Here is a 25842-nt window from a genome sequence, read left to right on the forward strand (position 1 = left end):
ATTCCATGCTCTCTGATCTTTTAATGTAGAAGCTGCAAGGTCCTGAGTAATCCTGACTGTGATTCCATGATATTTACTGGCTGCTTCCAGTATTTTCTCTTTGATCTGGTAATTTTGGAATTTGGCTACAATATTCCTTGGCGTTTTTAATTTGGGATTTCTTTCAGGAGGTGATCCGTGGATTCTTTCCATGACTATTTTACTCTCTGGTTCTGGGACCTCAGGGAAGTTTTCTTTTGATTATTTCCTGAAAGATGTTGTCCAGGCTCTTTTTTTCATCATGGTTTTCAGGTAGACCAATAATTTTTAAATTGTCTCTCCTGGATCTATTTTCCAGGTCAGTTATTGTATCAATGAGGTATTTTACATTTTCTTCTATTTTTTCATTCTTTTGTTTCTGTTTGACTGATTCTTGATCTCTCATAGAGTCATTAGCTTCCATTTGCCCAATTCTAGTTTTTAACGCATTGTTTTCTTCTATTAGAATTGTACCTCCTTTTCCATTTGGCCCATTTTACTTTTTTAAGGAGTTCTCTTCAGTGAGTTTTTGTGCCTCCTTTTCCATTTGGTCATTTCTGCTTTTTAGGGAGTTGTTTTCTTCAGTGTACTTTTTTTCCAGTTGCATTTTTTAAGGATTTGTTTTCTATAGTTAATTTTTGTCCTTCCTTTTCCAAGCTATTGACTCTTTCTCTTGCATACCTCTCATTCCTTTTCCCAATTTTTCTTCTACGTCTCTCATTTGACTTTTAAAATCCTTCTTGAGCTCTTCCAAGAAGGTTTTTTGGACTTTAGAACAGTTCATATTCCCCTTTGAGGTTTCAGGTGTGGATATATTGACAATGTTGTCCTCTTCTGAATTTGTGCCTTGATCTTCCCTGTCCCCATAATAAGAATCTAAGGTCACTGTCCATTTCTGCTTTTTTGCTTGTGATGTGTCTTGACTTTTTTTTTTTTTAAGTTGAGCTCTCCTGCTAGAGCACAGAAACAACTTACCCAAGCTTCTTGTCTTGGGAGCCTGGGACCCTGTCACTGGCCTTCTGTGCTGGGGCCTCAGGTGCTGGCAGTTGGAGGCTGTAGGGTTTTGGCTGCTTATCTGGTGCTGGTCTGGGGTCAGCAATATTGGAGCTCTTGTGGTGTGGATAGAAAGTCTGGCCCCTGGGGAGACGCCTGCTTACCTAGCCTTGCACTCCTTTCTTTGGCTTCTGTTCACCCAGACCTTGCACAGGAATGTTTCATTGCTAGACTATGTCTGTCAGCCTGGATCTTTGCCTCTTGGATTGTGCTTGCCAGAGTTGTGTTGAGGCACAGGGTGATTTGGCTGCTGGAGAATGCTGTCTCATATGGTAGTTTTCTGAGCTGGTGTCTACCGGTTCCCTTGACCATACTGAGGCACTCGGGGGGTCCTGGTGTTGGCACTTACCTGCTCCAACACCCTGTGTCCCAAGATCCCCCCTAGCATACTGAGATGGGGCTTGCTGGGATGCCTCCCATCCTTGTACTGCTCCCTCTTCCCTGGAACAAGAGGGGCTTTTCCCATTAATCCCCCAAGCTGCCTAGGCTACAAGACTGCTGTGCCCGTCTTTCTGCTGGCTCAGTTGTTCCAGGCTTTTTTCTTGGGGTGATATTTTCTGGGCTTCCAGAGATCCATAAGGGACGGTGAGAGAGACCTACTCCTTACTCCACCATCTTGGCTCCTGGAAAAGGAAGTCCTCTTCTCTGTGTGTGTCTGTGTGTGTGTGCGCGCGCGCGTGCGCACACACACACATGTTGTCCTGAACCCCACCCCCAATAGAAAGTAATTAATTTGAATATAGGAATTATTTTATTTTTGTCTCTGTTTCAGGTCAAGTCAATAAACATTATTAAGCATCTACTGTGTGCCAGACACTGTGGGCACTATGCTAAGCTCTAGGGAGACAAAGAAAGGCTGAAACAGTCCCTGTCCTCAAAGACCTCATAACTAATGGGGAAGATGATATCAAAACAATTATGTATAGATGAGAAGGGGGCACCAGGAAAGCTTCTAGAAGGCTGGATTTTAACCTAGGCTAGAAGTCAGGGGAAGCAAGGACACAGAGAGAGGCAAGAGTGAATTACAGGACTAGGGGACGGACAGTCAGTGACAACTGCCAGTCAGGAGAGAGAATGTCTCATATGAGGTCAAGGAGGTCAGCGTGTCTGCAGCAAAGTGTAAGAAAAAGGGGGAAGAGGTATACAATAAGACTGGAAAGGTAGGAAGGAGCCAGTTTATGAGGCACTTTAAAAACAAACAGAAGATTTCATATTTTATTCTGGAGGTAACTGAGAATGACTGAAGTTTACAGAATAGGTCTTTAAATGATTAAGTCTGCTGCCCAGAAATTCCTTAATTCTGAGTAATCACATGAAAGGGGTAAATGCATGTTTCAAGTATTTCTTATACTACACGCAGCTACAGAAATGCACAGATACAAAGACATTTCTAATTTAAGAACCTAACTCCCATATTCCCTCTAAACCCTTTTTCTTTTCCATAAGATAACTCTAGTAAAACCATACATGATTCCATGTGTAAGAAAGTGAACACCACTTTCCCTTAACTGTTAAAGAACAGCTAACTTGTTCAGTTTCCAAGGTGAATTTTAAGAAGCCCTCTCAGCCTCTTTTGTAATACTAGGATTGTGCCAGAACACTATCACTCATTCTCCATGAAAATGGAAGGAAAAACTTCAAACTGTACATTCTAAATTTCAATGGAAATCACACAAACTACATGGTACAGTGGACATTTAAATAGTCAATAGCATACCTTTGATATGTAAAAGAAATTATTCTTCCCCACAGCAACAGTCTGAACACTGCTTTTTCCTCCTTCCCACTCACCCTACATATCACCAGACACAAATAATCTAAGAGTAAAGGGACAAGGTGTGGGGATTATAATAAACAAATGTGACAGACATACAAAGCTGAACAGAATAACACATTATTTCCCAATTATCCTATAGAGGTTTGGATTCCCCTTGAATAGTTTATTCCAATCAAACCTCAAAAGAAATCTTTAAAAACTTCTAAAAGGAAAATTCATGCAAGAGTGAGCTTTTCTTTACAACTCCTCTATTCCTGGAATTGTATTAATGTTAAACTACTACTAGGGGTTAAAATAACTAAAACTTAAGTATTGTTTAATAATGTAACCAGGGAAAACATATGAGAGGACAATTGGTAACCAGAAGCAACAATTATTTATAATTTTGAATAATTTCAAATAAATTGATATCAACTTATTCTAAGTTTCCAAAAGTATGAGTTGCCACTTTGCACCTGCGACTTGACTTAGTATGTAACAATGAAAAGAACAAACACTACTGCTAAGTGTTGCAGAAACCACTGAGCAAAAAACAAAACAGTAAAGTACTGTTATGTAAACATCTCTACTTTTCTTGGATTTTTTTTAAAAAATAGACATTTAAATAAAAGACATTTTTAAATTAAAAAAATTCTTGTGACTTTCCTTCCTTTCTAAAAGTTACACTAAATTCAGATTTCTACGCAAAAAGTGAAAAAGGAAGTAGTAAAGTTATCATTATAAGATAAAACAAACTGAAGAAAAATGGTGGTCCATTTAGAATTCACTTTTAGCTAACAAGGTTGTTCACAATCTCATCTTAGTAAAAGCAGAAGTCTCTCTTATACTCCCTATAACACTGGCAATTCTTGGTTCTCAAGGCTTTGCTCATTTGCTCAACAAAGCACTTCTTGCTTCTTTAATGCTTTAATAGTACAGCTTTTGTCAGTATCCAAAAAAGAGGAAGGTAATAGCAAATATGCATTCAGGATATAAAATACATGTAAAAGTGGAATTTAGGACTATGTCCAGAACTGCCCAGACCTGGGTTTAAATTCCACCTTGGGAGTCACTGCTGTGTCACTTGAAACAAGTCGCTGAGCCTCACTGGATTCAGTCCCATCTCTGTAAAATGAAAGGGGTGGAAGAGGCGGCCTCTGTGGCCCTTTTTGTAGATCTACGACCCTATAGGTACCTTTAATATTTTGTTCTGGAAAGTAAGAATACAAATGATAAACACTTGAAAAAAAAAAGTCACTAGGCTTGATTCTACCTGGGGAGCAATCAGTTCATTAAATACTTCCCTGGCTGAGAAACTCAGCCAGAAGATAAAAGTCTCAGCTTTAGAATTTCAACATCTCCTTGATCAAGTGACTAAAGTTCTTTAATTTTTAATCTTCCTAGTTGAGAAAAAGTTAATAAAATACTAAGTAATAAGTAATTCATGAGACTATCCTAAAAATAAGTTGAACGTTTTAGGTGAAATAATCTGAAAACATACTTGTAAATTTTTCGTTAGCACTTTCCCCTCTAACACTATTTTAAGGGTACATGGCACAAAAGTTTATATTATTGTTATTAACAACAATAATTTACATTTATATAATATAATGCTTTAAATTCTATAAAGTACTTTCTTCACAAAAATCCTATGAAGTTCACACTGCAAATATTATCTCCATGCGCCAGATGAGAAAGCTTAGGCTCACAGACTTGCTCATGGTAAAACACCTGGCAAATGTAGCTTATGAGTGTCAGAACCACGTCTGAACACAACTAGGTCTAGTACTCCAAGTCTGGTACTCTTTCTACTGCACCAGGCTACTTATACTGTAATAAAGCTGAGATTACATTATAATAAGGATTTATATGTTCTACTGGACAGATCCAAGATGAACCTGATGTTAAGACAAAATGGTTGAACAGTACAGGGCTTTGACATATATGTATAAAAATTAAGTTTTAACTAGATAAATGCTCCTTTAAAAATCCTTTCCAGGCCAGTAATAGGAGGACTTTTAGAGGAAAAAAAAGTATCAGAAATCCTTCTGGTTCTGATCTTAAGCCAAATTAAATAGAGGAAGCACCAGATGCTGTCCTCAAAATAACAAAAAGCTATAAAACATTACTTAATTCAAGACCCAAACCAATTCAGAAGCAAAAATAACCACAGGAGTCTTCCAAGCATGCATCTGATGTAAAAGTGAAAAGGAAAGCTAAAGACCATTACAAGGTTTAAAGATCAAAGAACATGACAGCATAAAAATGGACCAAAAAGAAAAAATCAACCTATTAAAAAACATAACTATTAATACAATCTATTCATCAAAGCCTATATTCAAGTCTGAGTACAGCCTCAAAGTGTTCTCAGAGCTCTACCCCATTCCCTCACCCACTACCAAAAGATGGAGAGTAACTCAATGTACACAGCCTTTCCTAAAAACAAACCAACCAGTGTCCGTATGATTTTCGGTGGATGGCCAGAAACAGTGAAGTTTTGGGCTAGAATGCTAAAAAGATGGAGACCAATGCCACAGATTCCAATACGTATTCAAAATGAGAGACTGTAGCTGTGTAGATGTGAACTAGAATTAAATGGCCTTGTCATTTCTTCCTGAATCCCACACCCAAAAAAATCTCTAAATTGCAATACAAATTAGAGGATTCATAATAGCATTCTTTCTTAAATAGCTGCCTCTAAACCCCTTGAAAGGGATAAAGGAATTTGGCTAGCATGCCAAACCAAAAATCCTCATGTCAATCCCTCTAATAACCATGTCAGGGGTTTCACTTGCCAACTTTAAACCCTCCCAATAACAAAGTTTATCTGTGGCCAACACAAGACTAATGCTTCTTTATCTTCAAAGAGTAATTCATACAGTCAGTGTTATCTCATTGAATTATAGATCCATATAGCTAATTCCACTCCTCCCCAACACTGTAAGTTAATTTAACAATATTACACTCCTAATTGTCTGGACACAATACACTGATCATGTATTCTAATATATAACAAATAGTCTCTTCCTTCCTATTCAAACCATACAAATTTTATTAACCAAATCAGTGGTCCCAATAAAGGATCTGAAATGGAAGAAAAAATGAGAGTAATGAAGTGTATTTTAGGGTCATGTGCAAGCGGAAAAAGAAATTTACCACTTCAGAATAGGGATTTGAACTTGAGCAATTTCCTATGCTAAGCCATGGAAAAGACACAGCCACCAGCAATGTACAAAGTGGGAACGTCCAAGGTGCTCTGAAATTCACCTGTTACTTTGTTAAAATATAAATGTTATCTGGGAGGGAAAGCTATTATGGGCCACAAACATCTGGGCTCAAAAAGAAGGTAGTCCCAAAGTTATCTTCCAAGATTGGGCCTATAGCAGCCAGAGAAGAGCATAACATTGAACAGAATAAAATGCTGAAAGGTAAATGGAAACGATGGAATTTTGTAGATAAGATACTTCCCAATTCTTTCAGCTTCTAAACTAATAAAGGGTCAAACAACCACTTGGCTCAAGATTTTGTGGAGGCCTCAAATTCAGCCTTTCCCCACTGGAAACAGATTATGGAAGTCCCATAGCACAATCAAGTGTCAGTAGACACCAGGAATTAGACACCAAGCATTTTAAAAGACCAGAATTCCAAATTTCAGCTTAAATCTTGGGCAAATTGGCCCTATTAATTGAATTTAATTTAATTTGACAAAATGTATGCATATTAAGGGTCTGGCACAGACCAACCCTCAACTTCATTACACCAAAGGAATTACAGTTCCAGAACAAATAACTAAAGACTAAGCTTATACTATGTGGAAGTCAGAAGCCAAAAGAAAGAAATACAAACATCTTCCTCCCTTCCCAAAAAGTTCCTGATTCTAATGTGCTTGACTTCCACAGCTGTATCTGTCGACCACTGATCTGTATCCTTGATCACTCTTCTAAACTCCAAGCTTCTACCTCAGTTGTCAAGTGGGTGATTCCACCAGCATATCTTCAAATTCAACCTGCACAAAATAAAGTTTATTATCTTTTCTTCAGAATTGGCTCCTTCTGACTACATTATTTCTATTAAGTAGCACAACCATTCATCTACTTTCCCAAGTTTCAAACTTTTGTGCTAACTTTAACTCTTCCTTCTCTCTCCCACTTCATATGCAATCTATCATCATATCCAAAGTCATCAATTCCTGATGATTGACATCAACTCCATAATATTTCACATCCATTTCTACTTTTATGCTCATCAACAGCCCCACCCTAGAACTGCATTTCATTATTACCTGCCTAAAATACTGCAACAGAACAGGTCTTGCCTCCATACCACCTTGGTATGGTAGCATAAATCTGGCCCTATCATTTGTCTGCTCAAAAAACTTTAGTGGCTCCATATTACTAAATAATGTTTTAACATTTTTGCCTGCCATTCAAAGTCCCCCACAATCCAGCACCCCTTCACCTTTCTAGGTTTATTATACTCTACTTTATATATTCTAAGACAAATTTTTGTTTTCTGTCTCTTTCTTGATACTGTTCCCTATGTCAGGAATGATCTCCTTTTCTTTGCTTGTTGTATACCTAACCATCCTTTAAAGTCCAATTCAATGTCCTTCTATAGATAAAGACATTCTCTGCTGTCTCCAACCATCTCTATGCGCTGCCCCTGGTGCCCTCCTCCCTCCCACCCCACCCCCACCCCAGGCCCTGGGGTTGTAAATGATCTTCTTCAGACCTCATAGAACACTTTGCTTAGTACCTATGTAATGTATTTACTATAAAATGTTTTACATTATAGTTCAACAGTTTCCCATCCAGGGGGTGGCAATCACTGCAAAATAAATATACCTAATGTAGGGTGAATATGAATACGTCTTCTTGACCCCTTACAATCTGGCTTCTGACTTTTTCATTCCATGGAATCTTCACTCTTCAAAGTTACCAGTGATAGCTTAGTTAGCAAATCCAATGGCTCTCTTGAGCCTGTGACATTGCTGATCACCCTCTCCTCCTTGATATTCTTCTCTCTAGGTTTTCAGGGCACCATTCTCTCAAGTCACTTCCTATGTGTCTGACTGATCCTTCTCAGTCTCCTTTGCTAGATAATCATTTGCTAGGTCACACTCTCTAACACCATAGGTGCCCTACATGTCTCTACTAGGCCTCTTCTCTTCTACTTTCATACCATATCCCTTGGTGATCTCAGTTCTATGGATTTAATTATCATCTCTATGCTGATCATCTACCCATCCTGTTTCAATCTTCCCGCTGACCTCCATTTTCAACTTCCAACTGTCTTTCGGACATCTCAAACTCAACATGTCCAAAAACTGAATTCATTATCTTTCCCTCTACAACCTCCCCTTCCTTAACTTCCCTATTACTATTAATGGCAACACCATCTTCCCAGCCCCCCAGGCTCATACCCTAGGTATCAACTTCGACTCCTTACTATCTGTCACTCCCCTATATACAATCTATTGTCAAGGCCTGTCAATTTCAGCTTTGCAATATCTCTGGATTACAACCCCTTGTCTCTTCTGAATACTGCCACCAACAACCCTGGTACAGGGCGTCAATATCTCACTCTAACTACTACAAATGACTGCTGGTGGGTTTACCAGTCTCAACTCTTGTTGGAGTGAGCTCCAATCCATCCTTCATCCAGCCCCAAAGTTACTTTCCTAAAGCATAGGTCCAACCACATAACCCTTATACTCAATAAACTCCAGTGATTCCCTATTATCTCCAGGATCAAGTACAAAATCCTTCGTCTGGCATTCAAAACCATTCACAACCCAGCCCCCGTCTTCTTCTATTTTCCTCCTGGATACATACTCTTTGATCCAGTGACAATGACCTCTTGGATGCTCCATGAACAAGATCTTGCATTCCTCAGCTCAGGCATTTTCCTATGACTGGAATGCTTTCCCTTTTTATCTCCACCTCCTGGCTTCCTTCAAGTCAATCAATCAATCAACATTTATTAAGTACCTACTATTTGCCAGGCATTATACTAAGTGCTGGGTAACAAGAAGAGGTAAAAGATAGTTCCTACCCTCAAGGAATTCACAATCTAGAGGGGGGCCAACACACAAATATATACAAAACTATATGCCAGAAAAATAAGAAATAATTAACAGAGGGAAGGCACTAGATTTAAGAAGGGTTGAGAAAGGCTTCCAGTGAAAGACGGAATTTTAGTTGGGCCACAACGCTAGTACTTCAAGTCTTTCTGGTTCCAACCAAGTCCAGCAGTCTATGCATTGTACCACCTATGTTAATTTGTTTTTCAAAATGGCCAATATTAGCAGGACACGTAAGATGGTTGAAGAACAATGGCCAAATGATTCTCACAGTGATGGTGAAGCAGTCTAGGTATGGTGATGTAGGGTTTTGGGGGTTCTTTCCTCCTACCTTTGCTCCACGTGCACCTGGCTGTTAGGAGAAGCTACCAGAAGCATCAGTGGCGTGTTTGTGTTATCTAGGTGTACATACAGGTCCTCAGTCATATTTATGGCATCTCAGAGACCAAACACAACATGTGATATAAAATAAATATGATTTAAAAATTTGTACCTTAATTCTAAAGTAAAAATTTCATGTTGAGTATCTGTTTCTTTAAAAAATTTAACTGGAAATGAATGAAGATCCAAAACTCAAATATTCTACACGATAATATGCTAGGCGGTACAAGTAATAGTACATTATACTTGGAGCTATAAGACCTGTGTTCAAATGCAGCATTAGACACTGACTGGCTGTGTGGTCCTGGGTAAGTCACATAACTGCTATCTGCTTCAGTTTGCTCATCTGTAAAATGGGGATAACAATAGCACTTACCTTCCACCCCCCTCCAGGGTTGGTGGAGGATAAAATAAAATAACTTTGAAAATGTTAAAGGACTATATAAATGCTAGCTATTCTTTTCCTAATTGAGTTGGCAGAAAGTTATTTTTTTCTTGAAAAGTTATGAGAAAGATTAGTTGAATAAATGGGGTGTGTGTGTGTGTGTGTTGTGTATAACATGCAAAAAGCAAAATATTACTTGAATGCAAATACTGGCCATCTGTGTACCAAGATGAGATTTTTCAAAATTCAAATAACAAAATACTGTCATCCTAAGTATATGGTGTTATTTTCTTTTCTAAACGGTAATATCTAACTATATTTTGGTTTTGAACCATTAAAATATTATAGACCTCAATCTACTTTCATTAAAATAAGTTGAAGAAACATAAGTATACATCCTGAGTACAAGGCTCTTCAATACCAAAATATTAATAGCATGAAGTATGCTTGCAAATAAACATGGGCCACCAAATTTACATCAGCTTCCCACATACTTATTAATATCCCTTGATCCAATGCCTTCATTCTAATAATTCTCATCTCACTGGGTTAAAAGACACATAATCACATTGAAAACACATAACACTCCTCTACAACAAAGTTTTATGAAAATCCAACAAAAAAACAAAAACAAGATAAAATACCACAAAGTAAATTTCTTTTAAGACATGTGCCAACACTTTTTTTTTAGCCATTTCAGTCAATCTAAAAGTTTCTTCTTTAGTTCTACATTAGGTATTGTCCACAGTACCTATGCATCTTGGTGAAAAGCATAGTCATGCTTGAATGAAATTAATACAGTGAAGTTAACTAACTTAATAAAATTCTTCTGTCCAGAAATAATGCTTACCTGTCTGAACATCAATAACCATTTGATGTCCACCTCTCATTCCTGGTCTGCTATCTTCTCCATCACCTAGGATGATAAATAAAATCAACAATGTGAAAATCCTTTCACTTGATTTTAAAAGAACAAAAGGATACTTTTCACAGGCAGGTACAAACAATGCATTACAGAAATTTGCCTACACTGTTTCCTTAGAAACACTCCAAATAAGAACAGTGAACAAACAAATCAACATAAGGTTGCCGCTGTCTTAAGATTCACTGTCCATCTATTTTCAAGACATTACTGTCACTATAGGCTACTTTCTATTTAAGATTTATTCTATGATACTTCAGATATACATGCAGTCCTCCAAAACTTGGGTCAAATTCTTCAGTCCAAATAAAAGGAAAAAATATAACAACATGATTATAATTATCTCTAATTGTCATTATGAACTGTCTATAATAGGATTTTATGGATTTTTTAGGGGCATATGGGGTAATGAGCAGGTTTTAAAATTTTCAGAATACAGTACAGTTAACTATTAGAACCATGATGTTATAAAGATAAGTGCTTTAAATTTTCCATCAACAATACCTTAATTTGGTGGCAAAAAAATTCACCATTCATTCCATTCCACCATCAATTTAAGAACTATGCTTGATTTGATTAGTCTTCAAATAAAGTCATTAACAATTGCTTCATTATGTTGTGAAGACAACCTTGGGCTCTCAAAGACTAAGCTAACAGAAAGGATAATTTAGCAGGACCTACCTAAAGCTAAGATAAATAGGTTCCACAACTGAATGTGTTTGTTACAGGTAACTTTTTTTTCAGCCACTAAAACTTCATATGAAAACAATCTACTAAATCATGGAGAAACCATAATCTGGGATAAGCAATAATGTCATAAATTCATGACACACTTAATTATCTGAATAGTAAAATGTAAAATGATGAACTTTGTTCCACTGTGATTTTTATGCTCACCACTAAGCTTACTGGGAAGGTTCAAACATATTCACTGAAATACTTCTCCTTGAGGATATCACTAGATAGTGTGAAGTGAGAGGAACATAACTGGAAAAGAATGTGACGTAAAAACAAAAGGCAGCCTATTAATTGGGGAATGGTTTAATAAACTGTGATCCATGAATACATTAGAATGTTACTAGATTATAAGAAACAATAAACATAGAGAATTCAGAGAAACATGGGAAACTTTAAATGAACTGATATATAGAGTACAATAAGTAGAATTAGGAAAACAATATAATATGAAAACAATATCAAGGAAAAGAAAAAAAAAGGAACATTGTAATTATATTGACCAAGTCTGGTTCCAGAAAAGAGGTGGAAAAAATACATGACATGCTGAGTTATCAGAGGAGGAAAAGATACATTCAAAAATTAATGGGATGTAAAAAGATTTGTCAATAAATGCAATCTTATATAGATGAAGACATAACATCTACTTCAATGAGTCAAGAGATTAGTCTTTGACTAAGAAGCCAAAATATTAGGATTGTATTTTCAGCTCGTACAAAAATTTAAATATATTATTTGACAAGTAAGAGTACCCAGCTTCAGCTTTTTAGTGACTATATCTGTTTCTCATCTATATCACATGAGGGAGTGGGCAGAAGGATGACATGTCAGTTTATAATTCCTAAAAAATAAGATAGGTGATTGAAAAAAGTCAGAGACGACTTCTATTCAAGATCATCCACAAGAGCTTCACTTTTCCTCCTCTTTGCTACTGACCAATTTTAGGATTCTTCATCTCACTACACTGAAAAAGCCAGGAAAAGGTTTTTCTATCTTTGGTAGAGCATTGGCATAGAAGTGACTTGAAAAAAAAAGGCTTAATAAATTTTTTTGTACTGTCTATGAATTTCATTTGTTTATGCTACTCCTATGTTCTAGTAAGAAGCTTTTGTTTTAACATGGGATAAATGAGTATAAACACTGGTACAACAATGCAACAAAAAAGACTTTAAATAAATCCTTTACTAGCATAAAAAAACACAACATACTTAGCTAAGCACAAGGTGGAGGAAGGCTAATGCCTTTTTAGCCCTACCCAGTTAAAATCCTACTGTTACTATTTATGTTTTAGGGTTTCCTAGTGCAGCAAAACTGCAGAGAAAGTTGCATTAAACAAAAGCATTTAAATTCTGAAATGTCTGACTCACCTTTGGTGCTTTTAGGGATAATCTGACTCCACCGTGGCTTATATTCCTGTTGACTGATATACTGATTGAACAAACCATCTGCAAATGTAAAAGAAAAAAAAATTCTTTTTAACTTGCTTATACTTTTGTGTTATTGTAGCAGAAAAGATAGGATGTTATAAGCCTGTATTAAGCAAAACTGCTATTCGAGATTTTCTCCCCAAGAATACATAATATAAAACATATAACATGTCAGTCAATTTAGTGGCATATTTTCACAAAATATGTCTCATTTCATTTTCCATGCCATCCCAAATAAAATGGTACTACATTAGTTGCCATAATCATTCAAAAACTTTGCTTGAGTGGCAGCTCATATCAAACTTGGTATGCATCTCATTACTGCGGCACCTGTTAGTTACAAATATGTTGCCACATTTAAATTAGGAGGAAAAGGACAAGTATGATCAAACAGCAAAATGGTCTAACAGCCATTCTGAAAGGAGAGACAGATACAAATGGGGGTTTGGGTGGAAAAAAACAGTATTATGCCTAGAGTTGCCAAACAGAAAAAGAAAAAAATTAGAAAGCAATTATGGATAATCTGAATAAATACCCTATTGCAACAGATACCTGGATTGAGTTCTAACATGATTTTCAGTCTCAAAAGAAATGTAATCCACGGGAATGGGGAAGACACACATTAATTACTAGAAAAACTTGACCGAGATATTTCAGTAACAACTTCTCAGTTCCCTTCTTCATTTCTAATATATTTTTTGTAATAAAGATACAGATTATATCCAAACAGAAGTATTGCCACCTGTGACACACACACAAAAAAGTATGGCATACTTCAGACAGAAGGCCACACAGAGGTCACTGGATTATAACTGGAAAGGTACTGAGAGATCCTTTAGTCTATACACAAAGAAAATGAGGTCCAGAAAAGTTACAGATCTTTGAGCAAACTTGCAAAGGTAATAAATAACAGAACCAGAATTTGAACCTATTTGAGTTTTCTGACTCCAAACCCAATAGTTAAAACTTCTAAGTGTTTTCTGTAATGTTATTTATTACTTATGTGACCTTCTGTAAGTTACTTCTCCGTGGTTCATAATTTCCTCAATTCTAAAATGAGATTCATTATAATACTCTAAGATAGGACCAATCAATAAATATAACATTTTAAAATATTTAATTTATGACCAATGTGGAATCGAGGGACAAAGGGAAAGAAATTCAGACAAGTACCATAAAGCACAGAATCCAAGTTCAAAGTAACTTTAAGAGATCATCTAATATACAAGTTCTTAAGCTTTTTTTTGTCATGTTCTCTTTGGCAATGTAGTGAAACATACTGATCCCTTCTCAGAATAATATTTTCAAACACATGAAATAAAATACAAAGGATTGCAAAGGAAATCAATTATAGTAAAATATGGTAATATCAAAATATTAAAAAGATAAATTCACGGAACCCAGATTAAGAACCCTGATCTAAGCCAATTCCTGTTAACAATCACGGAAATAAAGGTGAAGAATACAGAAACAGCCCGCCAAATAGAAGGCAGGCAGAGGAGGAGTGAATTACAATGGGAACAGAGAGGGAAAAAGACATTTATTCAAGAATACAATTTATACAAGAATAACTAACTGCCAGACTTCTGGGACACATGAACAAGAAAATGGTAGACTAAGCATTTTCTTTGATGCCCACAACCTCTCAAACTTCTCCAAAACAAAAATCATACACCAAAGATTAAGCAACTTCAGCTATTTCCATAGTTTAGGATACCCAGAATCCAAAAGAAGGTTAAAACAAAAAACCCTGGAACTCTGAGTCCACTCTGTACCCCTTCCAAACTTAACACACTACCAACAAGGCTACACTAGCAGACCCAAAGCCAAAACAGGTTTACCTCAAATCCCATTTCTACACCCCAGTGCCCCTCACCCTCTTTCCAGTGCCATGCAGATCCTAGATCTAAGCCTGCACCAGTACTGCAAAGCAATGAACTTCAGGTGCCAGCAAAAAACAGGCTCTGAACTGCTGGTGTCAAACCAGAGAAATGAGGGATTGGAACAGGCCACCAGGACAGGACAGTGTGCATGTGGGAAGCTGTGCAGCATTCCACCAAGCCTGAAGGAAGAAGCATAGAACCCAGTTGGGCCATTTATGGCTACTCAAAAAATATATCCAAACTAAAGTATTGTCACTTGTGACAAAAAAGCTACAGGATACTCCTGACAGAAGACCACATAAAAATCACTGGATTACAGCTGGAAAGGTACTCAGAGATCCAATAATCCACTCCCCTCATTCAACAGGGGCAACATTTTTGCAGAGGGACAGAGATGTAGGCTGGTGAATTGCCCTGTGTGGGAGGACACTGACACCATAATCAGAGGGGAGGAAGTCAGGAAGTAAGTGGTAAAGGAAAATAAGGTGGAAAAAAAAGACTGGAAAGTACCAAAGATTTCAGGGAAGTAATTTCAAATACTTTGAACTTAAACAGAAAAATCAACTAGAAGAAGAGTAACAATATAAAGAAATATGACCTCAGATCTAGTAAATGAATTTGGGCATCTATGAATAAATACTGCAAAATAAAGGAAAATAATTCAATAGTTGATGAGATGGAGGACCCTGTGGAATTTGAGAACATGCAACCAAAACAAATTCTTCCTGAGTGGTTTAAAAAAGAAAAGAGAATTATGAGAGCAGAATGTATACCTTGCACAATAAAAATAATAAGCAGAACGGAAAAACTTGAATCTGCAATGGCAAACTTTACCAGAGAAGCAAAAGAGAGAACAACAAACTGGGAATTCAAATACACAGAAGGGAAGGACAATCTAGGAGGGGAAAAAGCAAAAGACAGTAACAGTAATAAAAATACTATCACTATGCAAGCAAAACCTACTTATCTTGAAAACACAATGTGTAGAGACAACCTCAGGATCATAGTTCTCCCAGAACACTACAGGACAAAAAAAGTTAGCACCATAATGAAGCAAAAAACAGAAGAGAACTGTCCAGAACTTCTGAACATAGAAGATGAAATTCCAATTGAAAGAACTCACAGATCATTTTCAGAGGGGGAAAAAAAAACAAAACATAAAGCTGCAAAGTCCAAGATACTGCGTGGTTAATTTAACAATTCAATTCAGAAACTGAATTCAGTTCTGCTGATCATCAGGAAAAAGACCTCCAAATACAAGGAAATGACATTCAAATAACACAAGATATTTATTCCATACCCACTAGAAAAAGGAGGAGGAATGGAATAGGTGTTCTGAAGAGCACTGGAACTAAGGATACAGCCCAGAATGCCCTATCCTGCAAATCTGAGTTTAACTATAGTGGACAAAAGATGGACATTCAACAACCAAAAAGAGTTTGAAACACTTTTAGAAAGGAAATCAGAAATGAAGAGATGAGCTGCTTCCCAAACACCAAATGCAGGAGGAGTGAATATATCAGTAAGAGACTTATTCCTCAGTGTGTGTGTGTGTGTGTGTGTGTGTGTGTGTGTGTGTGTGTGTGTGTGTGTGTGTGTGTGTGTGTGTGTGTGTGGAGGTGGAGGGGGGTGCCTCAGATATGAAGGTGGAAATTTGGTAGAAATAACAGTGAAGAGGCAGGTAAGGGGCATTATGGACAGAACCTAGTAACACCCTGCCTATCAGTGAATGTTTCTTTTGTGGGACTACAATAAAACATGGAAGGATGCATGAAAGGAAGGGAAAAAACAGTGATAAGTTCAAAGTCAAGTCAAAATCTAATCTAGCAATGAGTGAAAGGTCACTGACCTCTATGGTCTCAGAAAGAGAAGCATCTGAAGTGGTTGAACAGCAGAGAAAGACTGAAGGGGGGGGCAAAGAGTACTTACTTTGGAGGTGGGAGGGGGTTTCACAAATGAATGGTGAAGAAAGATGAAGACCTTATACGGCATGAAATCTAGGGGATTTAGTGCTTGAAACATCTACTTGTCGTGGGAGGGGAGAGAAAAGTTGGAACCTCTGTGGGCACCTGGCACCTGGCACCTGGAGGAGTGCCAAAAGGAGATCACAGATGGACACAGGGAGCTTCTCAGGCAAATGCAGGAAAAAAAGCAACAAGAAAGGGCAGAGATCAGTGATGGGGGACGAGCCCTACCACAGAGAAGTATCTTCTCTAATACCTACAATAACTGGCATTGTTGTGAGAGTGAGGTACAATAAGAGTACAATGGAAAAAGGAAATCTAGAGAGTAAGCCAGTAGGAGGCAGTAGTAGAAAGCCTGAAATGGATACCTTGGAAGTTTTGACTGTATTAAGAAACGGAGAAAACGGAGACACCAGATGATTATAGGGGTCATAAATCAGATAATGAGGGTCTAAAGTAAACAGAAAGAGAAGATAAATAATGAAGAGTATGAGAAATTCTTATTGGAAAGGGGTACAAAAAATTTAAATTTAAAAAAACTAATGAAAAGGAATGGCAAGGAGAGGGAGAAGAAATGGAAGCAGTGTCAGATTTTATATTCTAGGGCTCAAAGATCACTGTAGATGGTGACTGCAGCAATGAAATTAAGACACTTGCTCCTTGGAAAGAAGCTATGGCAAATCCAGAAGCATACCAAAAAAGCAGAGACATCACCTTGTCAACAAAGGTCCACATAGTCAAAGCTATGGTTTTTCCAGTAATGATGTATGGCTGTAAGATTTGGACTATGAGGAAAGCTGAGCACTGCAAAATCGACACTAGTTCTGGAGAACATTTTTGAGAGACCCTTGGAGAGATTAAATCAGTCAATACTTAAAGAAACTAATTGAGGCTATTCACTGGAAGGCCAAATACCAAAGCTGAAACTTAAATACTCTGGCCACATAATGAGATGAAACTCACTGGAAAAGACCTGGATGCTGGGAAAGACTGAAGGCGAAAAAGAGAAAGGGACAGCTGACGATGAGATAGATAATGTCACAGAAAAAATGAACATGAATTTGGACAGACTTTAAGAGAGAGTGGAGGAGAGAAGGGTCTGATGTGCTATGGTCCATGGGTCATGAAAAGTCAGATACTACCGAAGGACTGAACAACAACAATAACAATGAACAGGACTAGCTGAAGGGGAGGAAAAGAAAGGGGAATCTACTTGACTGAAAAGAAAAAAGAGGGAGAAGAAATATATAACCAGATAAAAGCACGACTAATGAACAAAATCGTAAAGGAAATGGGGTAACAAATGAGAAAAGGAGATCAAGGATAAGAGAAAAAAAAACAGTGAGAACGAGGCCACCTTAAAAAAAAAAAGACTAAACAAAACAGGAAAATGATAAATGTTGGAGAAGATGGGGGAAAATTGGAACACTAATGCATTGTTGGTGGAGTTGTGAAATGATTCAACCATTTTGGAGAACAATTTGGAACTATGCCCAAAGGGCTATAAAAATGTGCATACTCTTTGACCCTGCAATAGCACTTCTAGGGCTGTATCCCAAAGAGATCACACAAAGGGAAAAGGACCCACGTGTACAAAAATATTTATAGCAGCTCTTTTCATGGTGGCAAAGAATTGGAAATTGAGAGGATACCCATCAATTGGGGAACGGCTGAGCAAGTTGTGGTATATGAATGTAATGGAATACTATTGTGCTATAAGAAATGATGAACAGGCTGACTTCAGAAAAACCTGGAAAGACTTGTATGGCCTGATGAAATGAGCAGAACCAAGAGAACGTTGTACACAATAACAGCCACATTGTGCAAGGACTAATATTGATAAACTTAACCCTTCCCAGCAATACAAGGATCTAAGACATCTCCAGAGGCCTCGGGATAGAAAATGCTATCCACATCCAAAGAAAGAACTACAAAGAAAGAACTATGAAAATTGAATTGCTATTTTTTTCTCTTCTGTTGAGTTTTGTTTCCTCTTTCTATTGGTTGCTCCTATTGGTTTTAATTTTTACACCACTAATGTGAAAATATGTTTAATAGGAATGTAAATGTATAGCCTGTATCAGATTGTGTGCCATCTTGGGCAGGGTGGTGGGGAGGAAGGGGGAGAAAAATTTTAAACTCAAAAGCATATGGAAGTGATTATTGATAAATCAAAATAAATTAATAAAATTTTTTTAAAAAGAAGACAAAAGACTAAAGTAAAATAACTGAAGGAAAATAATATTGTGTTTACAGCAAAAGAGGGGGAAATCATAACTTGAAAATAACTAGCTGCCACCACCATCTTGACTGAAGTTATTCTTTACCAAAGCCCCAATAAAATTTCCAGGGCAGCCTAGTAGAGTAGGCTCATGGCTATACCAGGGAATACACACTATCTCGAGGGAGGCAAGTAGGGAATGTGGAATTGAACAAGTTAAGAAGACCTGAATTCAAATCTGGCCTTAGACACATCCTGGTTGTATGACTATGGACAACTCACTTATTTCACCTCTCTGTCTCAGTTTCTTTATCCACAAAATGGGACCAATAATAGCACCTACTTCACAGGGTTATGAGGATCAAATGAGATAATATTTTTGAAGTACTCTGTAAACCTTAAAGCATTATATAAATGCTTATTATTGTTGCTGTTGTTATTGGTGATCTATGATCTATGCCAATCAGCAATAAGATCAGCCCTATGAGTGGCAGCTCCACTTCCAGCCTAAATAGGAAAAGGAGCCCATTACCACTTCTGTATTCCCCTAAAAATTACCTGAAAAACAGGTCAAGAAAAAATAATTTAAAAATTGTTGGATTGATTCTCTGTAAACTATGATCCAAAAAAAGGCCTGAACTATATTTCAAGAAATCATAAATGAAAACTGTACAGAGCTATTAGAAACAGAAAACAAAATGAAAACATAAAAAAATCACTAGTAACCTCCTAGAAGAAATCCCCAAAGAAAAAATTCTTGGAATATCATTGCCAAAATCTCGAGCTCCCATGTCAAAGAAAAACTACTGCAAGCATCCAGAAAGAAGCAGTTAAAGTTCCAAAGGACCATAACCATGATCACACAAGATCTGGAAGCTTCTACTATAAATAAGCGATCTTAGAATACAGTATCTTTAAAGGCAAAAGAAAAAAGGCTTCCAACAAAGAATAACTTATATTGTACACCTGGCCTGCAGTCAGGAAGACCTGAGTTCAAATGCAGCCTCAGACCCTTGATAAGTGTATAACCCTGTTTGCCTTCATTTCCTCATCTATAAAAGGACCTGGAGAGGGAAGTGGCAAACCACTCCAGTGTCTTTGTCAAGAAAATCCCAAATGGGGTCAAGAAGAGTCAGACATGACTGAAACAACTGAACAATTACCGTGCAAAGATCAGTACAAACCCATGGGAAAGAAAATGGCCCTGTAATGGAATAGAAGGCTTGCAAGCATCTCTGATGAAATGACCACAGCTGAGTTGGAACTTCAAAATACAAACACAAGAGTGCAGAGAAAGCTAGAAAGGTAATTATATTTGAGCAACTGAAAGGAGTTATATGATGATACAGTGCTAACACTGTAATGGGAGAGGAAGATGGGAAGGAGAAAAAAATTTCTCTTCAAAATCTTAATGTTTTCAAACAGTATGGAGAAAGCTGAATAAGAAAAACAGATCTTAGAGGTGAATAGTTTCTTATGGTTTGAAAATGGGAAAGAAAAAGGAGAGTACACAGAAGAACACATTAGTGTATAAAGGAGGAATAAGGAGGTGGAACTTGCCATTTATCCTAACCGGGGTTCACAAGAAAAGGATACACAAACATGGAATAAGTGTGAAGAGAGCAGGCATTTTGTGAACGTCCTTTTCTCTGAAATGGACAAAAGAGGGTTGAAAACATGACTATATCAAATTTAAGAAGGACACAAGCGGGGATAAGTTTAGAGAGTCTTGTCAAGAGAAAGGATAAAACCAGGAAGGGGATAGTTGCAAGCAAAACAAACTTCCTAATCCTGAAGGGAATTTACAAGAGGAAAAAAAAGAAAAGAAGTAAATTTTTAAGAGGGTGCCTTAGATCACCTCATAGAGAACTAGAAAATGGCTGAAAAGATGATGATATATAGATGTAATAGAATATTATTATACGGTAAGAAATGGGAATAGATAATATCAGAAAATCCTAAATTGCATTAAGTGATACAGAATTAAATTAGTAGAACCAGCAGAACAAACTATACAAGGAGAACAATATTATAAGAAAAACAATTCTGAAAACCTAAGAACTCTAATCAATGCCTATTTCCTCAGGATGTATGATGAAGCATGTTATCTACTTTCCAACAAAAATAATGTTCTAAACGTACACAAAGTTACACACATTTTTGGACAAGGCCATCGTGAGGATTAGTTTGCCTTGAATCTGGTTATTTGTTACAGACATTTTTAACTTTCTCTTTGTTCTTTTAGTAGGGGTAAAGGTTGGGAGTACTTGGGGAAAGGAACTTTAACAATACTAGTACCAAAAAAGCGGGGTGAGGAGCCATACCACTGAAAAGATTTTTTTAATTGCAGAACAAACAAAAATTCAGAATGAAGTACAGACGTGGTACAGACAAGTTTAACAAAATGTAGCTTACCTGATTTTCCCTTTTAGGTGGGTCTATTTTTGCTTTTCCTTCGTCTGAGATCATGATTGCTACCCCTGCCTTTTTCACATGAGCTGAAGAGTAATGGATTCTGCTCCAGATCCTTATTTTTCACTCTATGTGTCTTTCTAAGTATGTTTTTTGTAAATTACAAATTGTTGGATTCTGATTTCTAATCTATTCATTTTGCTATCCATTTTTATTTTGTGGGTGAGTTTATCCCATTAACATTTAGTTATAACTGTTAACTGTTTATTTCCCTCCATCCTTCTGTGTATCTTTCACAATCTTTTTTTCAGCTTGGTCTTCTGCAAAAGTCTGTTTTGCTTCTGACCACTGCCTCCTTTCATCTACACCCTTCCTCCTATCACCAACACTACCCCTACTTTTTCTTGGTCCCTTCCCCCTCTTACTTCCCTGTTGGGTAAGATGGATTTCTATACCCAACTGAGTGTGTGTATCTTCTTCCCTCTTTGAACCAGTTCAGATGAGAGTGAGGTTCAAGCAATTCTTTCCCCTCCCCTCATTTTCCTCTCCACTGTAAAAGATCTTCCTTCTGTGCCTTTTTTATATGAGAATTCAATTTGATGTGTTATTTTAAAGTTGTTTACAGGGGAATGTTGGGTGAACTGTGCTAGAATGCTCCCTTTACTCCACCATCATGGCTCCTTCTCAAGTGGGATATTTTTGTAATTTATTATTTAATCTTTATTAAGGCAAACAATATGAAATAGTCATGGTTTTGTGCAAAATCCTTTTTGTTGGGTTCTGCTATGTATTTGGAAATGCCTTTTTTTTTTAGCATTTAAGTTCAAAATTTTAAAAATACAAAAAAGAACATATAAGTCCATAAGTTATCATTGACTTCTGCAATAATAATTACTTTATCCACCACTGTTGACTTCTTCTCCTTCTCTTAATCCTTTATTTAGAGCCATTTTTTACAGGTATTTGGAGGGGTTTAGGGGAAAGCTCAAGCAAGTCACTGCTTTTACTCTGCCATTCTGGCTTCCTTCTCTTAATTCTTAATATAATTAGATTAAATCTTAAATTTTTGGAGATTTATTTCTAAATAGAATAGTATCCACTAGTTTGTAAGAGAGAATGGAGCCTGTAGGGCTAACAACCATAATAATAATAATACCTTATAAGTCCAGTCAAAATAAAGTTGTCAGATATAAACCTATTGATTAAAGATCCCCAATTCAACTGACTTATAATTCAACCTGGACATTTTAACCAAAACTATCTTCTCTGCTTGCCTCTTCAACCACACAATACTCCTTTTCCTCTCAAATCCCTCTCAATAAGTCCCAAATAACTGAATCTGTATTCAACATGCAATGAATTCTTGAAATTTCACAAAAATTTTCCTAACCTGTCAAGTAGCAACTTCCACTGCCTAAAACCATAAGTTTCTACTGGTAGGGATCATACTTAATTAGGGAAAGATGGAAACAAGCATTAATTAAGCACCTAGTATGTTCCAGGCACTGTACTGAATACTTTACAAATGTTAACATTTGATCCTCACAACAATTCTATGAGGTAAGTGCTATTATTTTCTACACAATATAGCTGATTGAGGAAAGCAAAGCAGACAGAGGTTAAATGACTTGCTCAGAGTCACACACCTAGTACATATGTGAAGCCAAATTGAACTCAAGTATTCCTGACTCCAGGTACAGGCCTTTATTTAACCTTCTATGGTACTGAAACTCTAGTTGTAAGGGTCATATCTTTTTATCTCTCTAAGGTACTGAATTTAAAAATTTGTTTAAAGGAATTGTGGACAAAAATCTGTAAGAATGATTTGTTGCATTCTCAAAAGTATGTTGAACCTTCTTCAATTCCATAATAATTCCCATTACTGTCATATAAACAACACAGAACTGATAAAGCAGGAGAAACTGAAACATTTCTAGAATAGCATGGAAAACAGGATTCTTTACTGACTTCACTACGAGTATTCTCACTCTCCTTCTAGAAAGTTTCTTGATAGGATAGTCACAATAAGGGATATTCTTATCCACTCTATAAATTAGTGAGTTCCAGTCCTTCCTCACCAGCATAAATGCCTCAGTAAAAGGGGAAAGCCAGCAGGTCATTCAATTCTGAACTGTCTAAGGCCAACACTAAGCACTTTTCAACTGGCACATTCACTGCATACTCCAGAATTGGAAATACTGTATAACAAAGTGGTTGATCAGCTGACAGTGTGGCTTCCCCTTGATTCTGTATATCCTTGGAACATACCTTGTCTAAAACTACAAATATGAATGCCTCACTTCCTGAAATTTTAGATGAGCCATAAATCTACAACCAGGAAGATGAGAACAAATGGAAAGTAGAAATAGGCAGGCCCAAGATTTTTGCTACAGTAAAAGGTACGACAACTACAAATCCAATTGGATGAGAAGGCATGGATAGGTTGCAATCTTTACCACTGGAAGAGTATTTACATCAACACAATCAGTGATCTACTGAATTGTGTGACTACAGTAAAAGATATTTATCCAGGAATTAATCAAGTGAAACTAACCATCATTTTCACTCATCTAAAAGTTGAACAATAACTGGTTTTTATAGTAATGACCCTGAGATATCAAAATGCCACATTAGGAAAAAATCAGAGATGAACATTAAAACACTGTGAATGTCAATTAAATATAAAGTTATATTCTTAAGTTTTCAATACTTAAGAACTCTTTTAAAATTGAATATACCTATAATATTCAGGGTAGTTAGGTTGCACAGTGGTTAGGGCAATAAGCTTGTACTCAGGATGACCAGAGTTCAAATTAGGTCTCAGACTCTAACCGTGTGACCTAGGGCAAATCACTTAACCCTTTTTGCCTCACTTCTTTCATCTGTAAAATAAGGTAGAGAATGACATGGCAAACCACTCCAATATCTTTGTCAAGAAAACCCCAAATGAGGTCACTAACAGGCAGACGTGACTAAAATGGCTAAACAAGAACAACATAATATATAGGATAATTCTCCCTATTAACCAGAATATCCAAGTCTTCAACCAAATGGGGCAAGAGAGTCTTTACTGTACCATTAGTGCAGTTTACCATCTGTGCTAAGACAGCTTGACAATTTCAAAAACTGCCCTACTTACTAGAATTGGCAGGTTATAGTCACAATAACAGTAGAAAGTCAAATATGCCCAAAGGCATTACAGTCAACCTTGCAGGGCTATTGTTTCTATAATTTAAAATATAAAACATCACAAAGCTTAAAACATTAGGCTTTATGGTAAGAGCAAATTAATAAATCAATTATTTTAGAGTTCTTTGAATGAAATAAGACTGACCTACCCACTGGGTAACAAAGATTGCCAAGAGCTTAGGACCACTAGCATTACCAAAAAGAAAAAAAGTTGGCTACAATATTGACATTTCCTTTGAGTCATCTTATGTTACCAAGTTTCTTGCATTAAAATAAACTATTCATAAAACATCTACTTCTCATAAAGTATACTCCTAATGCATAATGGAAACTTCACAAGTCATACCATTCAGCATGTATTATTCAAAGAAATACTTAGAATTTCTTCATTCTCTTTGTCCTTAAATGAGTTTTGGTGTCTTATCTAGTTTGAGGGACAATTTTTTTAAACAGAGTAAAAACAATTTCCAGCTATTTAAATGTAGTTCTCATTTTCAAATCCAGATATAACTCTTACTGTAATTAACAACATGGCTGGATCTGGAGTCAGAGAAACTGGGATGTAATTTCAGCTTTGCTACCTACTATGAGTTTTGGCTTCATGAGCAATTCACTCAATCTTTGGATCTCAGTTTCCTGTAAAATAAAGGAAATGGATTAAACAACCTCTAAGGCCTCTTTTACTTCTAGCAGGCTTCGACAATGGACTGCATTTAAATATCATCCTTTTTCTACTATCTCAACTTAATGTGAAATATTATATATACTAAGAGCCTTAGTGAAATTTTTCCAGACTGAGACTTACAAAAGTTTCCATATATTTTATTTTGAATATTTGGGCTTTTTGTGCTAAAGAATATTGACTGAACCTTCACAATCAGAATGAATGTGAGAGAAACCAAATCATGACCTAGGAAGAAAATATAACTTCTCCCTTATAACAGACTGTCAAGACATGAAAATTCTCTTCCATTGTGTCTTTGGTTTCTTTTTTATAATGCTTCTTTTCTTCTCTGGAACTAGTTTGGAGATGCTCCAAATGCCTTACCAGAAACATTTTCATTAACTGGGAGAAATTCCATATTTCGCCTCCTCACATACGAACAGTCCACAAGAAAGTTTGAGAAGCCTGTTCAATCCATCCACAAGAGAACCCTATACTTTTGGAGAAAACATGGCTCAGTATAATCTGTAAAGATTTGGGAGAGTTAATAAATTTGGGTTCTTGCTCTGTTGTTAATAATGACAGTAAGTCATTTAACTGCCTCACGGGGAAAGTAGCATGAGGTTTAGTTAAAAATAATGATGTATTTTGGAAATAAAAATACTCTCTAATCTACTTAATACACTACTGTTGCCTTTTGCTCCAACAGAACTACGCTGATCAAACAAGTCTGAATAGACACCAAATGAA

General features: G+C 36.7%; 1 protein-coding gene across 4 annotated transcripts in view; it reads right to left on the reverse strand.

Annotated features, from left to right (window-relative positions):
- MKLN1 (muskelin 1) overlaps positions 1 to 25842 on the reverse strand; it is a 237763-nt gene that overhangs the window by 108579 nt on the left and 103342 nt on the right. For all 4 annotated transcript variants that reach the window (XM_021002257.2, XM_021002254.2, XM_078153678.1 and 1 more), the window contains 2 exons: positions 12700 to 12777; positions 10526 to 10591 (listed from right to left, as the gene is read on the reverse strand). In XM_021002257.2, the coding sequence (XP_020857916.1) occupies positions 10526 to 10591; positions 12700 to 12777 (144 nt within the window). The remainder of the gene's footprint in view (positions 1 to 10525; positions 10592 to 12699; positions 12778 to 25842) is intronic.

This window comes from Phascolarctos cinereus, unplaced genomic scaffold (assembly GCF_003287225.1).
Source record: "Phascolarctos cinereus isolate Bilbo 61053 unplaced genomic scaffold, phaCin_HiC Scaffold_1;HRSCAF=81, whole genome shotgun sequence".
NCBI classification, from domain to species: Eukaryota; Metazoa; Chordata; class Mammalia; order Diprotodontia; family Phascolarctidae; genus Phascolarctos; species Phascolarctos cinereus.